At 44.1% G+C, this 17,030-nt stretch overlaps 1 protein-coding gene across 2 annotated transcripts in view; it reads left to right on the top strand.

The window, feature by feature from the left end:
* The window catches only part of ASCC1 (activating signal cointegrator 1 complex subunit 1), an 831,979-nt gene that overhangs the window by 165,173 nt on the left and 649,776 nt on the right, over positions 1–17,030 (top strand). For both annotated transcript variants that reach the window (XM_086922272.1, XM_086922273.1), the window contains exon 4: positions 4,208–4,305. In XM_086922272.1, coding sequence (XP_086778398.1) covers positions 4,208–4,305 — 98 coding nt within the window. The remainder of the gene's footprint in view (positions 1–4,207; positions 4,306–17,030) is intronic.

Here is a 17,030-nt window from a genome sequence, read left to right as displayed (position 1 = left end):
TAAAACTCCAAAAATGTAAACGGCGATGTCAGAATGAAGGGAGGCGTTTTGGAACAAACTGAGATCTTTTCTTACTTGGGGGTAATAATAGATAAAAAACAAAGTTGGAAGCCTCAGTAGACTGCCTTACCGTTAGGCACACTCAACTCTCGGGCGCTCTGCTCAAGGAGCAGAGACTTTCACACACCAAACCCATAGCTCCTGTGCTACAGATTTATAATACAAAAATTGGCGCCTCGATCTTATACAGGGCAGAGCTGTAGGGATAAGCCAATTTGGATTCCCTAGTGGGGGCCCAGAATAAATTCCTAAGGCCCATACTTGGCCTCCCCCAGTCTACTCCTCTAGTACCCCTGTACTTAGATTTGGGATGCCATTCGATCAGGTATGTGTCACATTATAGGCCAGTTGCATATTGGAGCAGGCTTTGAGTGACTCCCGAGCTTTCACACTATGCCCTGGCTCTTTTAGAAGTTAGGGATCTTGATGTAAATAGGAAAATCGTGTGGTTTAGGTGTGTCAAAAATATACTCTTTGAGATGGGGTTGAGCTGTTTGTGGACTTCCCCAGCCGTAAGTATATTTCCAACAAAAATCGAGCTAAAGGCAGCCTACTGGAACTTGATAATTACGAAGCACATAGCAGCTTCCACTAGTCCCACTCTCTTAAAAGCCTTCCTTGACATTAAGCACAAACCTAAATATGAGGGGTATTGGGATTTGATCACCTCGACTACAGACAGGAAATTGTTCCATCAGTTTAGGGTGGGAACACTCCCTACAAATGTTTCACCGCTAAATGGTGTAATACAAACACTTGCAACTGCCTTTTCTGTCCAGACATGAGTGAAACACTGGGCTATATTTTTTTGTTTGCCCTATTTATTGTAAACCCAGATACAGATGGTTGAAACCCATATGTTCAAACCTGGGGACTAGGTCCAGCACCGAGGCTTTTAGGATCCTCAAAACAACAGTGGATGGGCCTACTGTGACTGCTGTAGCAAAGTTCCTGGGTTGGGTGTGGGTGATTCGATGGAACGAAAGGAGGCATAAGTAATGTGCACGTTATGTCTTGTAGCTTTGTTCTCCTAAAAATAGCACTATGCACTTTATTGTATTGTATTGATGTTTCCCTTTGTAATTTAAAGCTTTGAAGGCTGATCTCCCACATGGCAGTCTTCCATGGGTGTGTTTTAGAGTTTTTTAAACTTATTTATTGTATTATGATGAATTCCCAGGGAGCTTGTTTTTACTTAAGATAATTTACAAGTTTCTTGTTTTAGAAACATTTTGGATTCTTTTATTTGACCTCCATGTGTTTGTTGCTTCAACTTTTGTGATTTTTTAAAAATCGAAATAAAGTTTATGAACTGAACTGAACTGAGCCTTACCAGACATCAGAGCGTGCTGTAAGGCGCCACAACTACAAGGCATTAATGACCTCGCAACTGGAGAGGGCACAGATGGCATAGGCAATTCATGTTCACTGTATATATAGCAGAACCTAAAGACAATTCCAGCCCAGGATCGACACAAGCAGCCCTGGAAGTATGAGATGATGCTGGCAGGGGAAAATCACGTTAGCCACTTCACTGTGGAAGGCAACGGCCCTAATAAAAGTGGGTATATTGTCAGGTTTCAAAACGTGGTAGTCGTAGAGCCTCTGGGAGACATCCTAGACAGGGGAGGGACTTGACATTTTTCGAAGCCTTACAACAAGAAAATCATCTAGCGCCCATCCAAAGATATCATCATCTTCAACTGAGGTATGCACTCCGGAAGGAGCAGACAACCTGGATAGACAACCACAAACATACTCCCCTTGAAAACTGGGTATTGCAGGGAGGAATAAGGTCAGTGTCAAAATTCTTTGACACCATGATAGATCATGCTCTGGACTGCCTCTGAGCTCTGCAAGCCAAGAGGAAGACAAATGGAGATTGGGGAGTTGGAAGATCTAAATTGGGAGGCGACCCTAATGCACCAGGTGGAAGTAGCCATTTAAGCCCGATTGAGATTAGTACAGTTAAAAATATTGCATCGAATTTACTATAATCGTAGCAAACTATTCAGAATGGAGAGGGCACCAAATCCCAACTGCCTACGATGGAATACAGAAGAAGGCGCGTTCCTGAATTCTGTATGGGGAGGGCCCAATGTTGCTTGTATTGGAGGGAAGTAATACAGGAGTTGGAGGCAGTCCTGGAACTTGAGATCTCAGGAACACCGCAATTGGTAATCTTTGGGATCCCAAATTGTGTTGACATTCTCACAGACCCTTTGGGTTTTGCATGCTTGGATTTATAGTGGCCAAGGGCCATATGTATCATCATCACCATTTGCGATTTCTAAATAGCGAATTTTAAGGAATCGCTATTTAGAAATTGCTAAATGGTATGTATGTACAAAATCGTTATTTTTTAGCGATTTCCAATTATTCCTTATTTGCGTATTCGCAAATAAGGAATAATTTCCCATTCATTTCTATGGGCCAGGAGGCCCATAGCAATGACTGTGAATAAGGGCCATATGTATCAAACTTTTGCGATTCGTTAAGGCCGAAATTCGCAGAATTTCGGCCTTAGCGAATCGCAAACGGCCTTTTTACCGATTTTGCGATTTTCCGATTTTGCAAATTCACAATTTGCTAATCGCAATTTGAGAATTATTTCAAGGGTGCAGGGGTGTCTCAAGGACACCCTGCTGCACCCCTGTAAATTACATGTGTGTGCATATGGCGCACATACATGCCCAATGGGCATGTATGTGCGTCATATGCCACCCTCACAAATGCACAATTGTGCATATTTACAAGAAATCGCAAATTACCACCAACTGCAAGTTGGTAGTAATTTGCGATTTCTAAACCTGAAATCGCAATTATAAAAATCTTCATACATAGCATTTAAGGAATAGCAAAATTGCGATTCCTTAAATGCTTAACCCCTTCGATGCGGCCGCGATCCCCCTGGTGTGCTGTAAACAGCACGAACAGGGGCGGGCCGTGACGAACCCCAGCCGTCATCAGCACACGAGCACCGTAGTGCATGACGGCTGGGGTTCGTCATGAGCATGGAAGGGGTTAAGCAAAATAAGGAATCGCAAGTTTTTTGCGATTCCTTATTTTGCTAATTTTTCATACATTCCAAAATCTGTAAAAAGGCCGTTTGTTATTCGCTAAAGCCGAAATTCTGCGAATTTCGGCCTTAACGAATCGCAAAAGGTTACATATGGCCCCAAGAGAGATGTTGGCTAGGTTGTGGGTTCAGGCACAAGATCTGAATATAATGAAGTGGAAAGAGGGTGTCCATATATGAATGGAAACAGAAATACTGGTGTTCCAAAGTAGGTTGTGCCCAAAGGCGTCTGATACGGTGTGAGGACCATGGCAAACCTACTTTAGTCTTGATGTACTACAGAAGGCCCAGAGGACAGCGAAGTTCATGACTGAAGCTAACCCTTTCTCCAGAGGTGGAGGATGTGATGCCACCGAGATGAGCTGCACTGAGCAGCCCAGCTGTGTGGGAAGGGATCAGTATGGGTGGGAGCCTCAAATGTAAGTATACACATTTTTATTGTTCTTGTATATACCAGTTGGGGGCCTTCCATTCTTGTACTGACAAGCTGGTAATGAACATCATTTCTCCACAGCTGGCAACCTGCCAGATAGGCATATTTGTCTCAGCAGTGGCTCCTCAGTACTCTAAAGATGTTTTTAAAATGTTATTTCCCCATATAGGTAACTGTCCCGTTTTCAAACCCTTGTGCATTCTTCAGTTATTGGTGAATTAAAAGGAAACTGGCAGATTGTATGAAGATTGGGGATGGTAGCTCCCTCAGTTTTCTTCTATTCCAGTGTGCTGCTGGCCATGGCCTAACATTTTGCTTAAAAAAAAGTTCTTGCACACTAGCAGAGTAGATGATCAAATAGTAAAAGCTGAATAAAAATAATAATTCAGTTATCAGTAATATGATTTATTACTTTTTGTGTGCAAAACCTTGCACCTGGAACTCAGATTGTGAAAGCAAAATGGTTCCTCTTCTACCAATATGGATGACCTGTCTGATTAAGTTCTTAGTTATGGTGGACTTGAATGAGAGAGGACTCTCTATCCTTCGGCATTAAGCATGTCATGAGAAAAATGTATGAAATGTGTCTAACTCAAAATATTAAGCATAATCTGAAATGTTTTCCATCTTTGCAGATTCATAATTGGTAAGAAAAGCGAAACCAAGAGAAAGATAGAATCAGAAACACGAACTTCTATCAGCATTCCTAAGCCTGGATTGGAAGGAGAGATCAGTAAGATTTTATTCATGATTGTCTGCTGCCATTTAGGAAGAAATATTAATTACTGAACAAAAGTAAAACAAAACAAAAATCACATCACTGGCTTGACAATGATCTTTGTGTTATATGCCCCCCCCCAGACCACATACCTACTCTACAACGAAATATACACATTAAATACTTACTATTCCAACACAACTGCTGATCCTACTTGTCCTTGAAGGTACCCATACCCTTAAATAGCTCTTTGCTACAGGGCCTACTTTACTTGTTTCTGCTTAATTATTTCTTTTGATTATTGTCTTGTGTATACTGGAGTATAGAAGGCATCAGGTTGCCTTCCCGTAATGATTCTTGTAGGTAACAACACTTGATGAGGTATATTACTTTGAATATAAACGGCAGTAAGCCTCACAAGCAAAAATGTGGGTACTCCTACGACATAGGTTGCATAGATTGTTACTCACATTTAATTCTTTTACACAGATTATATAAGTGATACAATGTTCGATTTTAGGATATGAGCATTCTCATGTTTGCTGCGGACACATTACTTTAAGTATTTTCATTTCTTTAATTTTATGATTTATGTGAGGTTACCTTTTATTCTGTGTATATGTTTCAGCCTTGAAAAGGCCCCGCGCTTGTGCGCCGTTACGGGGCGAAAAATATGTTGATTGTCTTTCTTTCTGATGAATATCTGTCCTATAATGCTAAGAATAAAGTAATAAGTCAATCCTTTGCACCACTGGATTTCCGACATTCAGTTCTTCTCCTTTGATGAATATGTTCAAATTGTTTAATTTTGCTTTTGTACTTAAAACATTAGTTTACCTTCATAATAAGGTCTATTTTACTTTCATGTAACCATTCTCAAACTTTACTATTATCTAGTTTAGTGGTCATGATATAGATTTGGGAGTTTCAATAGGTTGTTAGTTGCAGAACTGTTGGACTTGGCCCTTTTTGCAGGGTCATCCCTGAACTTTTTGCCTTCCTCCTCTGTTTCTTCTGACCTGTTGTTGGCTGTTTTATGACTCTGGGCACTTTACCACTGCTGATCAGTGCTAAAGTGCATATGCTCTCCCTATTATAACTGAATGTATGGATTAGTGACTCCACGATTAGCTGATTTGTTTTACTTGTCAGACCCTAGTGCAATGCACTGAGTGTGCCCAGGGCTTGTAAACCAAATGCTGCTAGTGGCCTTGCAGCACTGTTTGTGCCACCCACAGAAGCAGCCTGTAAAAGTGTGTCTCAGGTCTGCCACTGCAAAGCCCGTGTGCAGTCTGGTACTGCCATGCTGACTGGGAAAGTGCACCCACTTGCCAGTCCCTAAACCTTCCCTTTTCTGCATATCAGACACCCATATGGTAGGCCCATGGGCAGGGTGCATTGTAAGTATAAGGTAGGACATGCCCTGGTGTGTGTGGCATGTCCTAATAGTGAATTACAGCCATTTTCGTTTTTCACTATTGCAAGGCTACTTGTTCACCATAGGCCAGAATGTGCAGTTAGATTATTACTTTTTATAATCCTAACTGACTCAGGGAACATGGTAGAATTTTGAGTTCAGTATGCCTGAACTCAGAATGATAAAATACATATTTTAGTGAAGTAGGTTTTAACATTCTGCGTTTGAAAATACCACTTTTAGAAAGTAGGTATTTTCTTGTCTAACTTTACAAGCCTGCCTCAGCTAGGTTGTGTATTCCTTGTCTGGAGTTTGAGGGACAGGGCTGGGGGATTCCAGGAGATAGGATGAGTCAGCCCAGTGATGAACAGAGAGGTCTGCATCTAGATGGGTGGGAGGAGTTGCACCTGGGACCTGAATAGGTCTGTGCTTGCCTTCCACAATGCCGGCTCCACCCCCTGTGGGTTGTCTGATGTCTCTGCCCTGCACTGTGAAATGAGAGAAGGAGTCATGTAAAGAGAGTGCTCCAGAACTGGGTTGGACTGAACAAACGCCCCTCTGCCCTCAGAGGACAAAGGATTTGGGGGTATAAATATTGGGACTCTGATCCCAAGAAATTAGATCACCTTTGGACTACAAGAAGAAACCTTTGCTGAGGAGAGGAACCTGAAGAAACTGAGGAGAGTGCTAAGCTGAAATGCTGCTTGGGGGATTGGCCTGCAGTGGTTGCCTGATTGCCAAAGAAAGGAGAAGGAACTTTGTGTGCACTTTATTCAACTTGTGAAGGATCTCCAAGGGCTTGAGAGAAGAGCTTGCCTCCTGCTGAAGTCTCAGGGACAACAGCCTTCAACCCCCAGCTCCCCAAGAGTTCTTTGGAAGTGCCTGCAGCTGTTTTGGGCCTTCTGAGGGACTGCGTGTCGCAAGGAGCTGGAAGCGCGACTCAAGAGGAAGAAGCGTGTCGCAGCTGCTGCCGTCGCATCTCTGAACAAGGGTGTCGTCGCTGTAGCTGACGCATTGCACCACATCGAGAGAAGTATTTTGCACCGAAGAAGAAGAAGCGTGTCGCCGTCACAGCCGCTGCCGTCGCATCTCTGAACAAGGGTGTCACCGCTGTTGCTGGCACATTGCACCGCATCGAGAAAAGCGTCTCGCACCGAAGAAGAAGCATGTCGCCGTTGCAGCCGCCGCATCTCTGAACAAGGATGTAGCCGCTGTAGCTGACGCATTGCACCGCATCAAGAAAACCGACCCGCAACCACGGAGAAGCGTGCTGCCGGCGGAGCCGCTGTCGTCTCATCTCTGAACAAGAGTGTCGCCGCTGCAGCTGTCGCATGGAGCGGTGTAGTGTTCTAATCTAGGACCCTGATCGATACTGTGACCTTATGCCCCTATACAGCTATAAATCCATTTATTCCCTATATTGGCATAACACTTCAAGTGCAATATTCAGAAACTCGTCTCTGGCCTCACACGAACAGAGCCACATTTCAGAATCGCTTTCTCTGCCACTTCCTTTGCAACCAATTAGTGCAATGACATAGCAGAAGTTACTATCTAAGATTCCTAGATTAACACTCCGAGTTCTTCAACAAGATAAAAACTCAGCAACCTGGAAATCCCCGCTTGCTATGTTTTGATTAGTAATAGAACTCTAATGAGCACCGATAGACGATCACTTCCTAGTGACATCTTTATTGACGTCTTATGTCCAAAAACTTACGTCAAACAAGGCACCTTTCAGGTATAAATATTACCAACGTTGCCTTAAGCAAACGCTGTCTCGCTGCTGCTGAAGTTGCTGTTATGCTGATGATACCATAGCTGCTATCGCTACTGCTATCGCTGCTAACTAGCGAACGATGGTGTGGTGAACTTAGGAGCTGAACAGCCGTCCCCCTGCAAGAGCCCAGCAGATGCAAGCTGCCCGCGGACGCTGCCCCTCCTCCTCCTCCTCGACGCGCTGAGAGAGACGCTGTCTTTTCTCCTGCAGAGAAATCCAGCTCCGGCGTTTCTAGTCTACCCTTGCGGGTGACTGGGATATCGACCCCCTGAAGGAGATACCAGACCTCCATCATTCTATTCCAGAGGTATGGTGTTGACTAAACCCTTAGAGAGAATTCTTGAAGCAAACCTTGGCAAAACCAACTTAACTTAAAGCTACTCACTTACTCCCCTCCCAAGTATTAGGCTTAGGTCAGGTACACTGGGGTAGGCGTAGTTAGAAGCACCAGTTGAGTATTTTAGCCTAATGTATATATGAATGTATATAGGTTTTATTCACTTTCAAACCATTGTACGGCTAAGAAACCATATCAATGCTTTTACAGTATTATTTCGCAATACTTATCTTACTGTACGTACTTTTTATAATAACAAGTCTTGCAATTGTGGCAATTCATTTCTCTTGTACGAGAAGAAAGGCTGTTCAATAAATGTTACCCTTTATTGAAAACGCCTGTCTCTCTATTCTCTACATATTGTGAAAGTAAACTGCACAGCCACTGACTGAGTAAAATAACTGTCTATTGTTCACACGAGCCTAGAGATTGACTCTTGATCTGAGGAGCAAAGTTGTCATGTTGCACGGTTGTTGGAAAACTGAATCCCTTCTTGTCTGTACCAAGGAAGCTGATCACTTCCTATTCAGAGAAGAAAGTTTTCAGTGACCTCTGAGCTAGTTGGTAACAAACCCAATTAAGTTTAGCATAGTCAGTAGAGGCCTGGAAGATCCGCACTTCTACGTCGATACTACTGTTTATGTTATTCCAATGCGCGGGGCCTATTGGGAAAAAAGGAACTACACTACATGGCGCCCAAACGTTTGGTAAGGCGCTAAACTAACGCAAGACGTTAGAGTAACTCAGTCGTGCATATTTCACACAGACCCCTTTCTCCCGTTAATACTCCAATAGACGTCTGGAGTGGGTGAAAGGTTAAAATCCGCCCGAACTCAGTAGGAAGAGATTCCTATGTAAAGCTCTGGTTTATTCAACGTTGAAGGATACAGTGTTCCAAAATATTGTGCACCTAATCTTTGTCTCCTTGGAGACCTGCTCTGCAAACCTTGCATTTATACAATGCCAGGAGAAAACGGAACCACTAGGGCCGCAGCTGATGCGACTCAGCAGGGTCCCGACAGGACTACTGAACCGGGTGCAATATTCATCCCGGCACATTTAAGAAAATCTATAACGTTAAAACTTATAGAAAACGGACTGACACCACAAGGTGGTACAGTAGTTTTCGTGATAGAGGCACACGAATATCGGCAGACAGAGGTATTCTATTCATGGATAAACTTTCCAGCGGCAAACGCTAGAACAAAAGAGTTTCACTATTACAAAATAGAGGAACCTCCAGATGAGTACGCTCCTTTCGAGGAGACTGAAATCCCACTAAAATTCCAAGAGTACCTGCTCTGGTTTAATGGCGCCCTAAAACATAATGATCATATTACCAGGCTCGGTCCACTAGGTAGACCAGGAGCAACGTGGCCGGTTGTAGCCAGCTACACACCACACCCGGACATTGCAAAAATGTCAAAAGAAGAGCTGTTAGTACAGCTAAAAACATTAATTAAAATACATAGGCAATTAGTCCAATATGTAATGCGGACTGCTACAGTCCAACCAGCTGCTAATGTACCACAGCTGACCCCTCATCAGGGGAACACTAATAAAATTACACCACAGAACATACAGTCATGTCTTGGTAAAACACCCATAAAACGGGAACAAATTCCTTTCTGGTTAGCACAGAAAATCACTCAAATAGAGGCAGTATTTCCGGATACTACCCCTATTGAGAAGCACATAATCTTGACAATCTGCCTTCCTATGGGAATCGCACCATACGTGGAGGACTGTGACACTTGGGGTACAGTCTTTGCTTCCATTTACACAAAAACACATGGTGTTCCGTCTATGGCGGTAATACCAGATGTACTAAGACATATTCAAAATGAATACGGTCCAGAACCTGCTTTAACTCTTGGTATGAAATTACTGAAAGACTTCAAGCAGGTCTCGGCTATATTATTAGCCAACATAAAAGGAGAAGCAGCATCTGTGGCGATCCGCCAGAAGTTGAAGGAAACAGATATAACAGATCAGCCAATTGAGCTTGCCAGAATCATAGAGAAATGCTATGAAGAATTAGGTAGAGACAGCTTGGGTGGGAAACCAGTAAAGCCCCAACTGCTCGAAAATCCTGAAAAATTATTTATTAAAAATAATTCAAACACTCCTAAAAAGAGCTGGGATGGAAATAAACAATCCACTCCCAAGGAAAAAGTTTTCCAGCCCAGAGGAAGGTCTCCTCGACGGAGGGAAAGAACTCCGACTCGAGAACACCAGTCTCCCCAGAGGGAGCCCTCTGAGAAAAGATATAACCTTAGAAATAGGGATAATTTGAAAAAACCTGATAGATATCAAAGTATTGATACACGTCCCTCTCGATCTTTTTCGCAGAAATCGGAAAGAAGAGGACGGTCAGACCCAGGAGAGCACGCCAAGTCCAAAGACAAGGAACCTGCTCAGAGTAAAAAATCTCAATTTCCAAAAAAAGAAGGTAGCCAGTATTAGAGTAATCAACCATGCCGAGAATACTGAGGACACAGTTGAAAAACGGGGAGTGGGCACAGACAATGTTAGACAGTGCAGCAGAAATCAGTATAGCCCGCAAGATCTTGATGAGTCATCTGGAGACAGTGGACACGAATGAATACATTCAGGTTGAAACTGCCGACACCAGACTTAGCGAGCCCCATAAGATATACAAAATAACATTGCGTATAGAGGGTGATAAGACTAGGAAAATAAAGGGTCTATTTTGGGACAAACTCTCAAAAGGCTATGATATTCTGTTACCTGAAAAAGATTGGCCCCCAGAGTTTGTCAGGGTCGCCGAATCACATTCCGATTCACAAAAAATATACTTATGCAAGGAAATGGGCAGTGGCCCAGGCACCGGCATTATATAAAAATCATGTAGGATGGGATGAGGACTCACCTCCTCACAAAATCCAATTAAAAAGTGAACCATCTGCCCAACTGCAGTATCCCATTAAGCAAGAAGCTAAAAAACAAGTCAGGGAGATTTTAGATCAACTTGAATATCAGGGGGTGATTGAAACATGCACCTCTCAAATAAACAATCCTTTGTTTCCTGTCTCCAAGCCAGACAATTCATATCGTCTAGTTTTGGACTACAGACACCTTAATGCATGTTAATGTTAATGTTAATGTTAAATGGGCTTGTATAGCGCAACAGCTGCCCCAGCCAAGGGGCGTCCCGGCGCTTCCTGTAAGAGACCTGATCAGAGGGAGGGGTCAGGAGAAGGAAAGAGACTAGCAGAAGAGGTGAGTTTTTATCGCTTTCCTAAAGGACTTCAGGTCCTGTATCCCTCTGATAGAGTCAGGGAGGTCGTTCCAGAGCTTTGCGGCCAAGTACCTGAAGGAACGGCCGCCCATCCTGGATAGTTTGATACGCGGTACTGTTGCCAGATTTTGTCCTGAGCGCAACGTGCGTCGGGGAACGTAGTTAGACAGGAGGGGGCTGAGCATGGGTGGAGAAGCCATTTTTAGAATTTTAAAAGCTAGGCACATTGTTTTGAAATGAATTCGTTTCTCCATTGGGAGCCAGTGGAGTTTAGTGAGAGTACTGGTTACGGATGCATGGCGGGGGATGCCTACCAGTGCCCTGGCGGCAGCGTTCTGTACTCGTTGGAGTCTAGTTTTTTCAGCTACGTTGGTCCCTAGGAGGAGGGAATTGGCATAATCCAATCTGGAGAGAATGGCTGCCTGTACTATCGTCTGACGGGTTTGGTTGTCAAAGAATCCAAGGATGGGTCTGAGATTTCTTAGAATGCCGAAGCAGGTAGCTGCAACTTTTTTTGTGTGCTGAATAAATTTAAGGGCAGAGTCTACCCAGACTCCCAGGTTTTTTACACAGTCCTTGGGTTCCGGTGGCTGTCCTAGGTCTGCTGGCCACCAGTTGTCCCCCCAAGCTTTAGTGTTTTTTCCTACTACCAACACCTCAGTTTTTCCGGCATTGAGCTGAAGGTAGTTCGCTGTCATCCATTCTGTGATGTCCACGAGGGTGCGTTTGAATTTTTGGGTACTGGGTCCACTATCATCGATTAGTGCCACCACCAGCTGAGTATCGTCAGCGTAGGATACAAGCGATAATCCGTGTCTTCTGGCTACTTCAGCCAGGGGCTGAACATACACATTGAACAGGGTAGGGCTAAGAGCCGAGCCCTGGGGTACGCCCTGTTCAATGGGGCATTCCCTGGAGAGATGGGGGGGGGGGTGGAGACTCGAAAGGACCAGCCCGAGAGGAAGTCTCTGAACCATTCAAGGGCTAACCCTGTTACCCCGATCTCTTTTAGCCTGAACAGCAGGACCTCGTGTGACACCGTGTCGAAGGCAGCACTGAGATCTAGAAGAATCAGTGCTGCCGTTCCACCAGAGTCTAGAATGGTGCGGAGGTGTTCAGTCACACTTAGTAGAGCTGTCTCAGTGCTGTGGCCAGCCCGGAAGCCATGTTGAGACCAGTCTAAGATGTTATTAGATGTCAGATGATTGGTCAAGATGTTGTTTACATGGGCTTCTGCTACCTTGGCTGGCCAAGGGAGGAGGGATATAGGTCTAAAGTTTTCGGGTTTATTGGGGTCAGGAGTAGGCTTCTTGATGATAGGTGATATCCGGGCCTGTTTCCACTTGGAGGGGATTATGCCAGTGGAGAAGGATTTGTTGATGATCCCTCGCAGAGGGCCTAGAATGATTTCGTCTGCTTCTCGGAAAATTTCAGGTTTGAGGGGGTCTGCTGGAGAGCCGGATTTGATTTTGTTGCAGATTTTCGAAAAGTCTTCTTGACTAAGGGACGGGATACTAGCGAGGTTGGGTATGTTAAGATCATCAGCTGGGGTGAGTTCTGGGGTGGGGGGAAAGGTGCTGTATATTTTACGGATTTTTTCTAGGAAATGAGAGGCCAGATTGTCACATAGCGTAGGTGAGGAGTTTAGGTTAGCCGTTGTTTTTTTGGTGCTCAATTCTTTAAGAATTTTAAAGACGGTTTTTGATGCGTTGTGGCTATTTTTGATCTCCGTGGCGTAGTAGATTGCCCTGGTCTTGCATATACTACGATGGTAGGTTTTTTGGGATTTTGTATATAGAATCTTAAGGGCGGGATCATAGTTTTTCCTCCAGCATCTTTCCGCTTTTTTGCATTCCTTTTTTAGTGCTGCAAGTTCTTTGTTATACCATGGACTGGATTCATGTGTACGTGCTTTGATCCATTTAGTGGGGATCAGATTATCCAGGGCTTGGCTGATCCAATTGCAGAATTGGTCGTAATCACGGTCAGGGTTTTCACTAGGTTGGGGAGGACACATAGTGAGGAGACCGTGGAAGTCCTCAAGACGGAGCTTCCTCCAGGGTCTTTTCCGGACCTGCTGGGAGGGAGCATTTAGCAGGATGTTTTTGCAGGGAATTGACATGGAAACAAAATAATGATCAGTCCAGGTCATGGGGATGGGAATTTCGACCCGTGCATTGGTGATATTCGAAAAGATGGGGTCCAGGAGATGCCCACCTGTGTGAGTAGGGCCCTTTATGAGTTGGTCTAGTTGTAGAGCCCCCAGGTCCGCTAATAGTGTGTTAATTTTAGAGTCTCCCGTCTGATCAAAATGGATGTTCAGATCTCCAATTATAGTGAAGTTGGCGGTATCAGTAATCTGGGAACATAGGTTCTCAAGGAGTGAGGCGATGAATTTGCCATCATTTCCTGGGGGTCTATAGATCAGAAAGCCTACCAAGCTGAACTGAGGGTTGATTTTAATGTTGTAGCGTGTACATTCGCTATCTAAAATGTCAGTTTTAGTTAGTTGGCATGTAAAATTTGTTTTGGTCATCACGGCAATACCACCACCTCTGGAGTTTCTGTTGAGGGTGTGGGTTGTGTAGCCAGTAGGGGTTGCCAGGTTCAGTACTGAGTCCATGTCATCATGCAGCCACGTCTCAGTTAGAAATAATATGTCCAGGGCATGGTTAGAGACCAAGTCGGATATTTCAGCGTGGTGTTTTGGCATGGATCGGACATTCAAGTGGCCGATATTGATTGTTGGGCTCTCAGTTGTGGCAAGGGGGACTTGCCGGTGGGGGATCGGGAGGGAGAACCCACATGAGCATACTTGGGGAGAATTTATGAGGGAGGGGTTGAAGCTATCGCATCCTTGGCTGTGGTGTCGTAACTTAAGTAGCTCAGTTCTAGAGTATGAAGGTTTCCCGCTTAGGCGCGAGGCATGGAGTCTGGCTTCTGGCGCTGCCTCGGCGCGGACGAGCGCAGACGAGCTTGCCTTAAGCGCGCCTTCGGCGCGCCACCGGCGCACCCGCTGCGCTTCCGGTATTGACTCATGTTAAATAGTGGGTGCTCTGGCGTCAGAGGGGGTGTGGCCAGCCGAGGTGGGCGTGCCTGGTGACTCCCTCGAGCGAGGTGATGGCGGCGGTAAACAAGCGTTTACAACCGAGACAGCAATTCGATCAGCTGCTCGGTGTGCTAAGGGTGGTTGCCTGGGTCAAGAGTAAGTTTAAAATCACAGTATACAATTTTAAAAAATAGCGAGTAGTTCCCTTTCCACACTCCCGGCTTTCCGCCTCAGGAGAGTCTCTGTGAACTTTTGCAGTACAAAATTCGCATAGTGCTGCACTAATGAACAACATAGTTAGGAAAAAATATAAAACGACATTAGACATATCTAATGGATTCTTTTGTCAAAACATTGCACCAGAAAGCAGGTATTTGACTGCTTTCTCCGTAATGGGGTCTCAGAAAAATTTCTGTAGGCTCCCACAAGGGTTCAAGAACACCCCAGGACTATTCTCAGCTAGAGTAACAGAGTTACTACAAATATATGATGATGAGGCATTATCTTACGTAGATGATATCTATCTCACAGACGACGACTTGGATACTCACTTGAAAAGAGTGAACACCATTATACTTGGGTTCGCAGCAGAGGGTTACAAATTCAACTTTAAAAAGTCCCGAATTGCCCATCTGACAGTACTATTCTTAGGATACGAATTATCAAGTGAAGGAAAAAGCCTAGCGGACAACTTCTTAGAGAAGTGCGCTGTACTCCAAGCTCCAAAAACGCTGAAGAATTTACAATCCATTCTAGGTTTTCGTAATTTCGGAAGAACATACATTCTAAATTACGCAGAGAGTGTTAAACCTCTCTACGAACTAATTAAACCTGATTTTAAACAAATCAATTGGACTCAAAAACACACAGAAATTTTGAGATCACTGCAAACAGACATGTTAGCTAAAACAAAATTAGATACACGTGACAACACACGCGATCTTGTAATCCGAGTCATCCCAGGAAGATGCAGATTCACGTACCTGACCTCTAATGAGGGAGAAAAGGTACCAATTTCAATTAAATCTCACTTGTATACACAAGCAGAAAAGATATTCAGTCACACAGAAAATACTGTGAAAGCAGTGCAAATTGCATTTGCAAATGAACGAGAACTAGCACACGGCATAAGGATTAATATCCTCACAGCGGAATCCGCCTTCGAGGCGCTATTCAGCCCAGTAAACCTGCCTACAGTGTCACTGGATCCGAAATGGATACAGTGTATAGATTCTCTAGGAGCGGAAGATGTGAAATACTATTTCACCCCGCAATTCGAAGAACTGATTGATTTAGAATATGAAGAAGAATATCCTCTGCCAATCGAACTCCTGCCTCTCCCACAGTACGCCTGTATAATCTATACAGATAGATTTGTACAACATTTCAACGTAGAGAGCAAATCCTATGATGCAGCCTGTGCGATTGTTAAAGGTTGTTGGCTGTGCGGTAAATTCAGACCGAAAATAACAAAAACTGAATCAGTAAGAAACTGTTCGGCTCAGAGAGCTGAAATCAGATCTTTAAAGATGGCGCTTGAAAATGCAGAACGTGAATTCCAGACACTAATCGTGTGCGATTCTCATTTTTGCGTCAACTCTTACAATAATAAGTTGCAGAGCTGGATTGAAAACGATTACAAAGATGACACAGGTGCCACAATAAAGCATAAATTGCTCTGGAAACAGGTAGCTCTTTTACAGAAAGAACTACAAAAGACTCACTTGATACACGCACAGAGTCTACAACGTGATGGCGTTCACGTTGCAGGGAATTCATTGGCTAATACAGCCACAGCGGAAGCAACTAAAACGGCTTCCGTAGCCACAAAAAGCGTGCAGAAAAATACATAGATGGGGAAACCATGCTGGCAGTTAAAACGACCATAAAAGGCGACTGTGCAGCACTACCCGTGAACTATCCACTCAATTATGCATACATAATCGATGCAAACTCCGTTCCTTTTGCTCGAATCCCTGGAGTGGGGGATAGGGTAATTCCAAACATGAACAGGATAATATTTTTAATAGCAGACGCACACATGGGTTTGGGTCCTAGGCACAGAATGATCAAGGAATCCCTGACTGAATTACAATCAGTATACTGGTAGCCGGGAATGAGTGTGCAACACCAAATATATGCAAACAACTGTGAAAACTGCAACAGGGATCGCAGTAGTGAACTACGCTACCGGCTACCAATCAGAAACAGCGTAACGCTGTCTACATCCCATCCTGCGTCCTATTAATACTTAAGGCTAAAAACACTTTAAAAAAAATGTGGCCTCCAGCGCTCGGCTGATGCCAGAACGGTTATAAGAAAGATCTGCGAGTCTTTATCGGCACATACGCAATTGCCATGTTCCATTCTGACCAGGGTCCTGCTTTTAGCTCTCGAGCTTATAAGGAGGCCATGGCCAGCATGGGAATTGGGTTGCGGTATTCTTGTCCGTCACACCCCGAAGGGAATAGTGTGGTAGAAAGAAAAAACCGGGACATAAAGCGATCTATAACAGCGAAGGTATTAGGTTCAGGCGCTGGGTGGGTCAAACATTTAATAAGTGTCCAAACCAGTCTTAATAACTTGCCAAGAAATTCTCTAAAAGGTTTCAGCCCATACGAACTATTGTTCGGAATTAGAATGAGAATTCAGGACTTAGATAGTCAAGTATCAGTGGTACAAGATAAGAAAACAGACTTTGACATCAAAGATCGTTTGGCTGTTTTACAGGACTTGAATGAAACAAGAAAATCCTTAAGCAACATAAAGTTAAAGCAACAGCCAGATACCACTGACGAGGCACCACAAGCAACAGCCCCAGCAAGGCCTGTCTGGATTCCAAAGATTGGGGATCTAGTCAGAGAAAAAATAGCGGTGAAGAAGGAATTTGGGCCT

This window comes from Lissotriton vulgaris, chromosome 5 (genome assembly GCF_964263255.1).
Source record: "Lissotriton vulgaris chromosome 5, aLisVul1.2, whole genome shotgun sequence".
Classification (NCBI taxonomy): domain Eukaryota; kingdom Metazoa; phylum Chordata; class Amphibia; order Caudata; family Salamandridae; genus Lissotriton; species Lissotriton vulgaris.
This window is presented reverse-complemented; position numbering and strand designations above follow the sequence as displayed.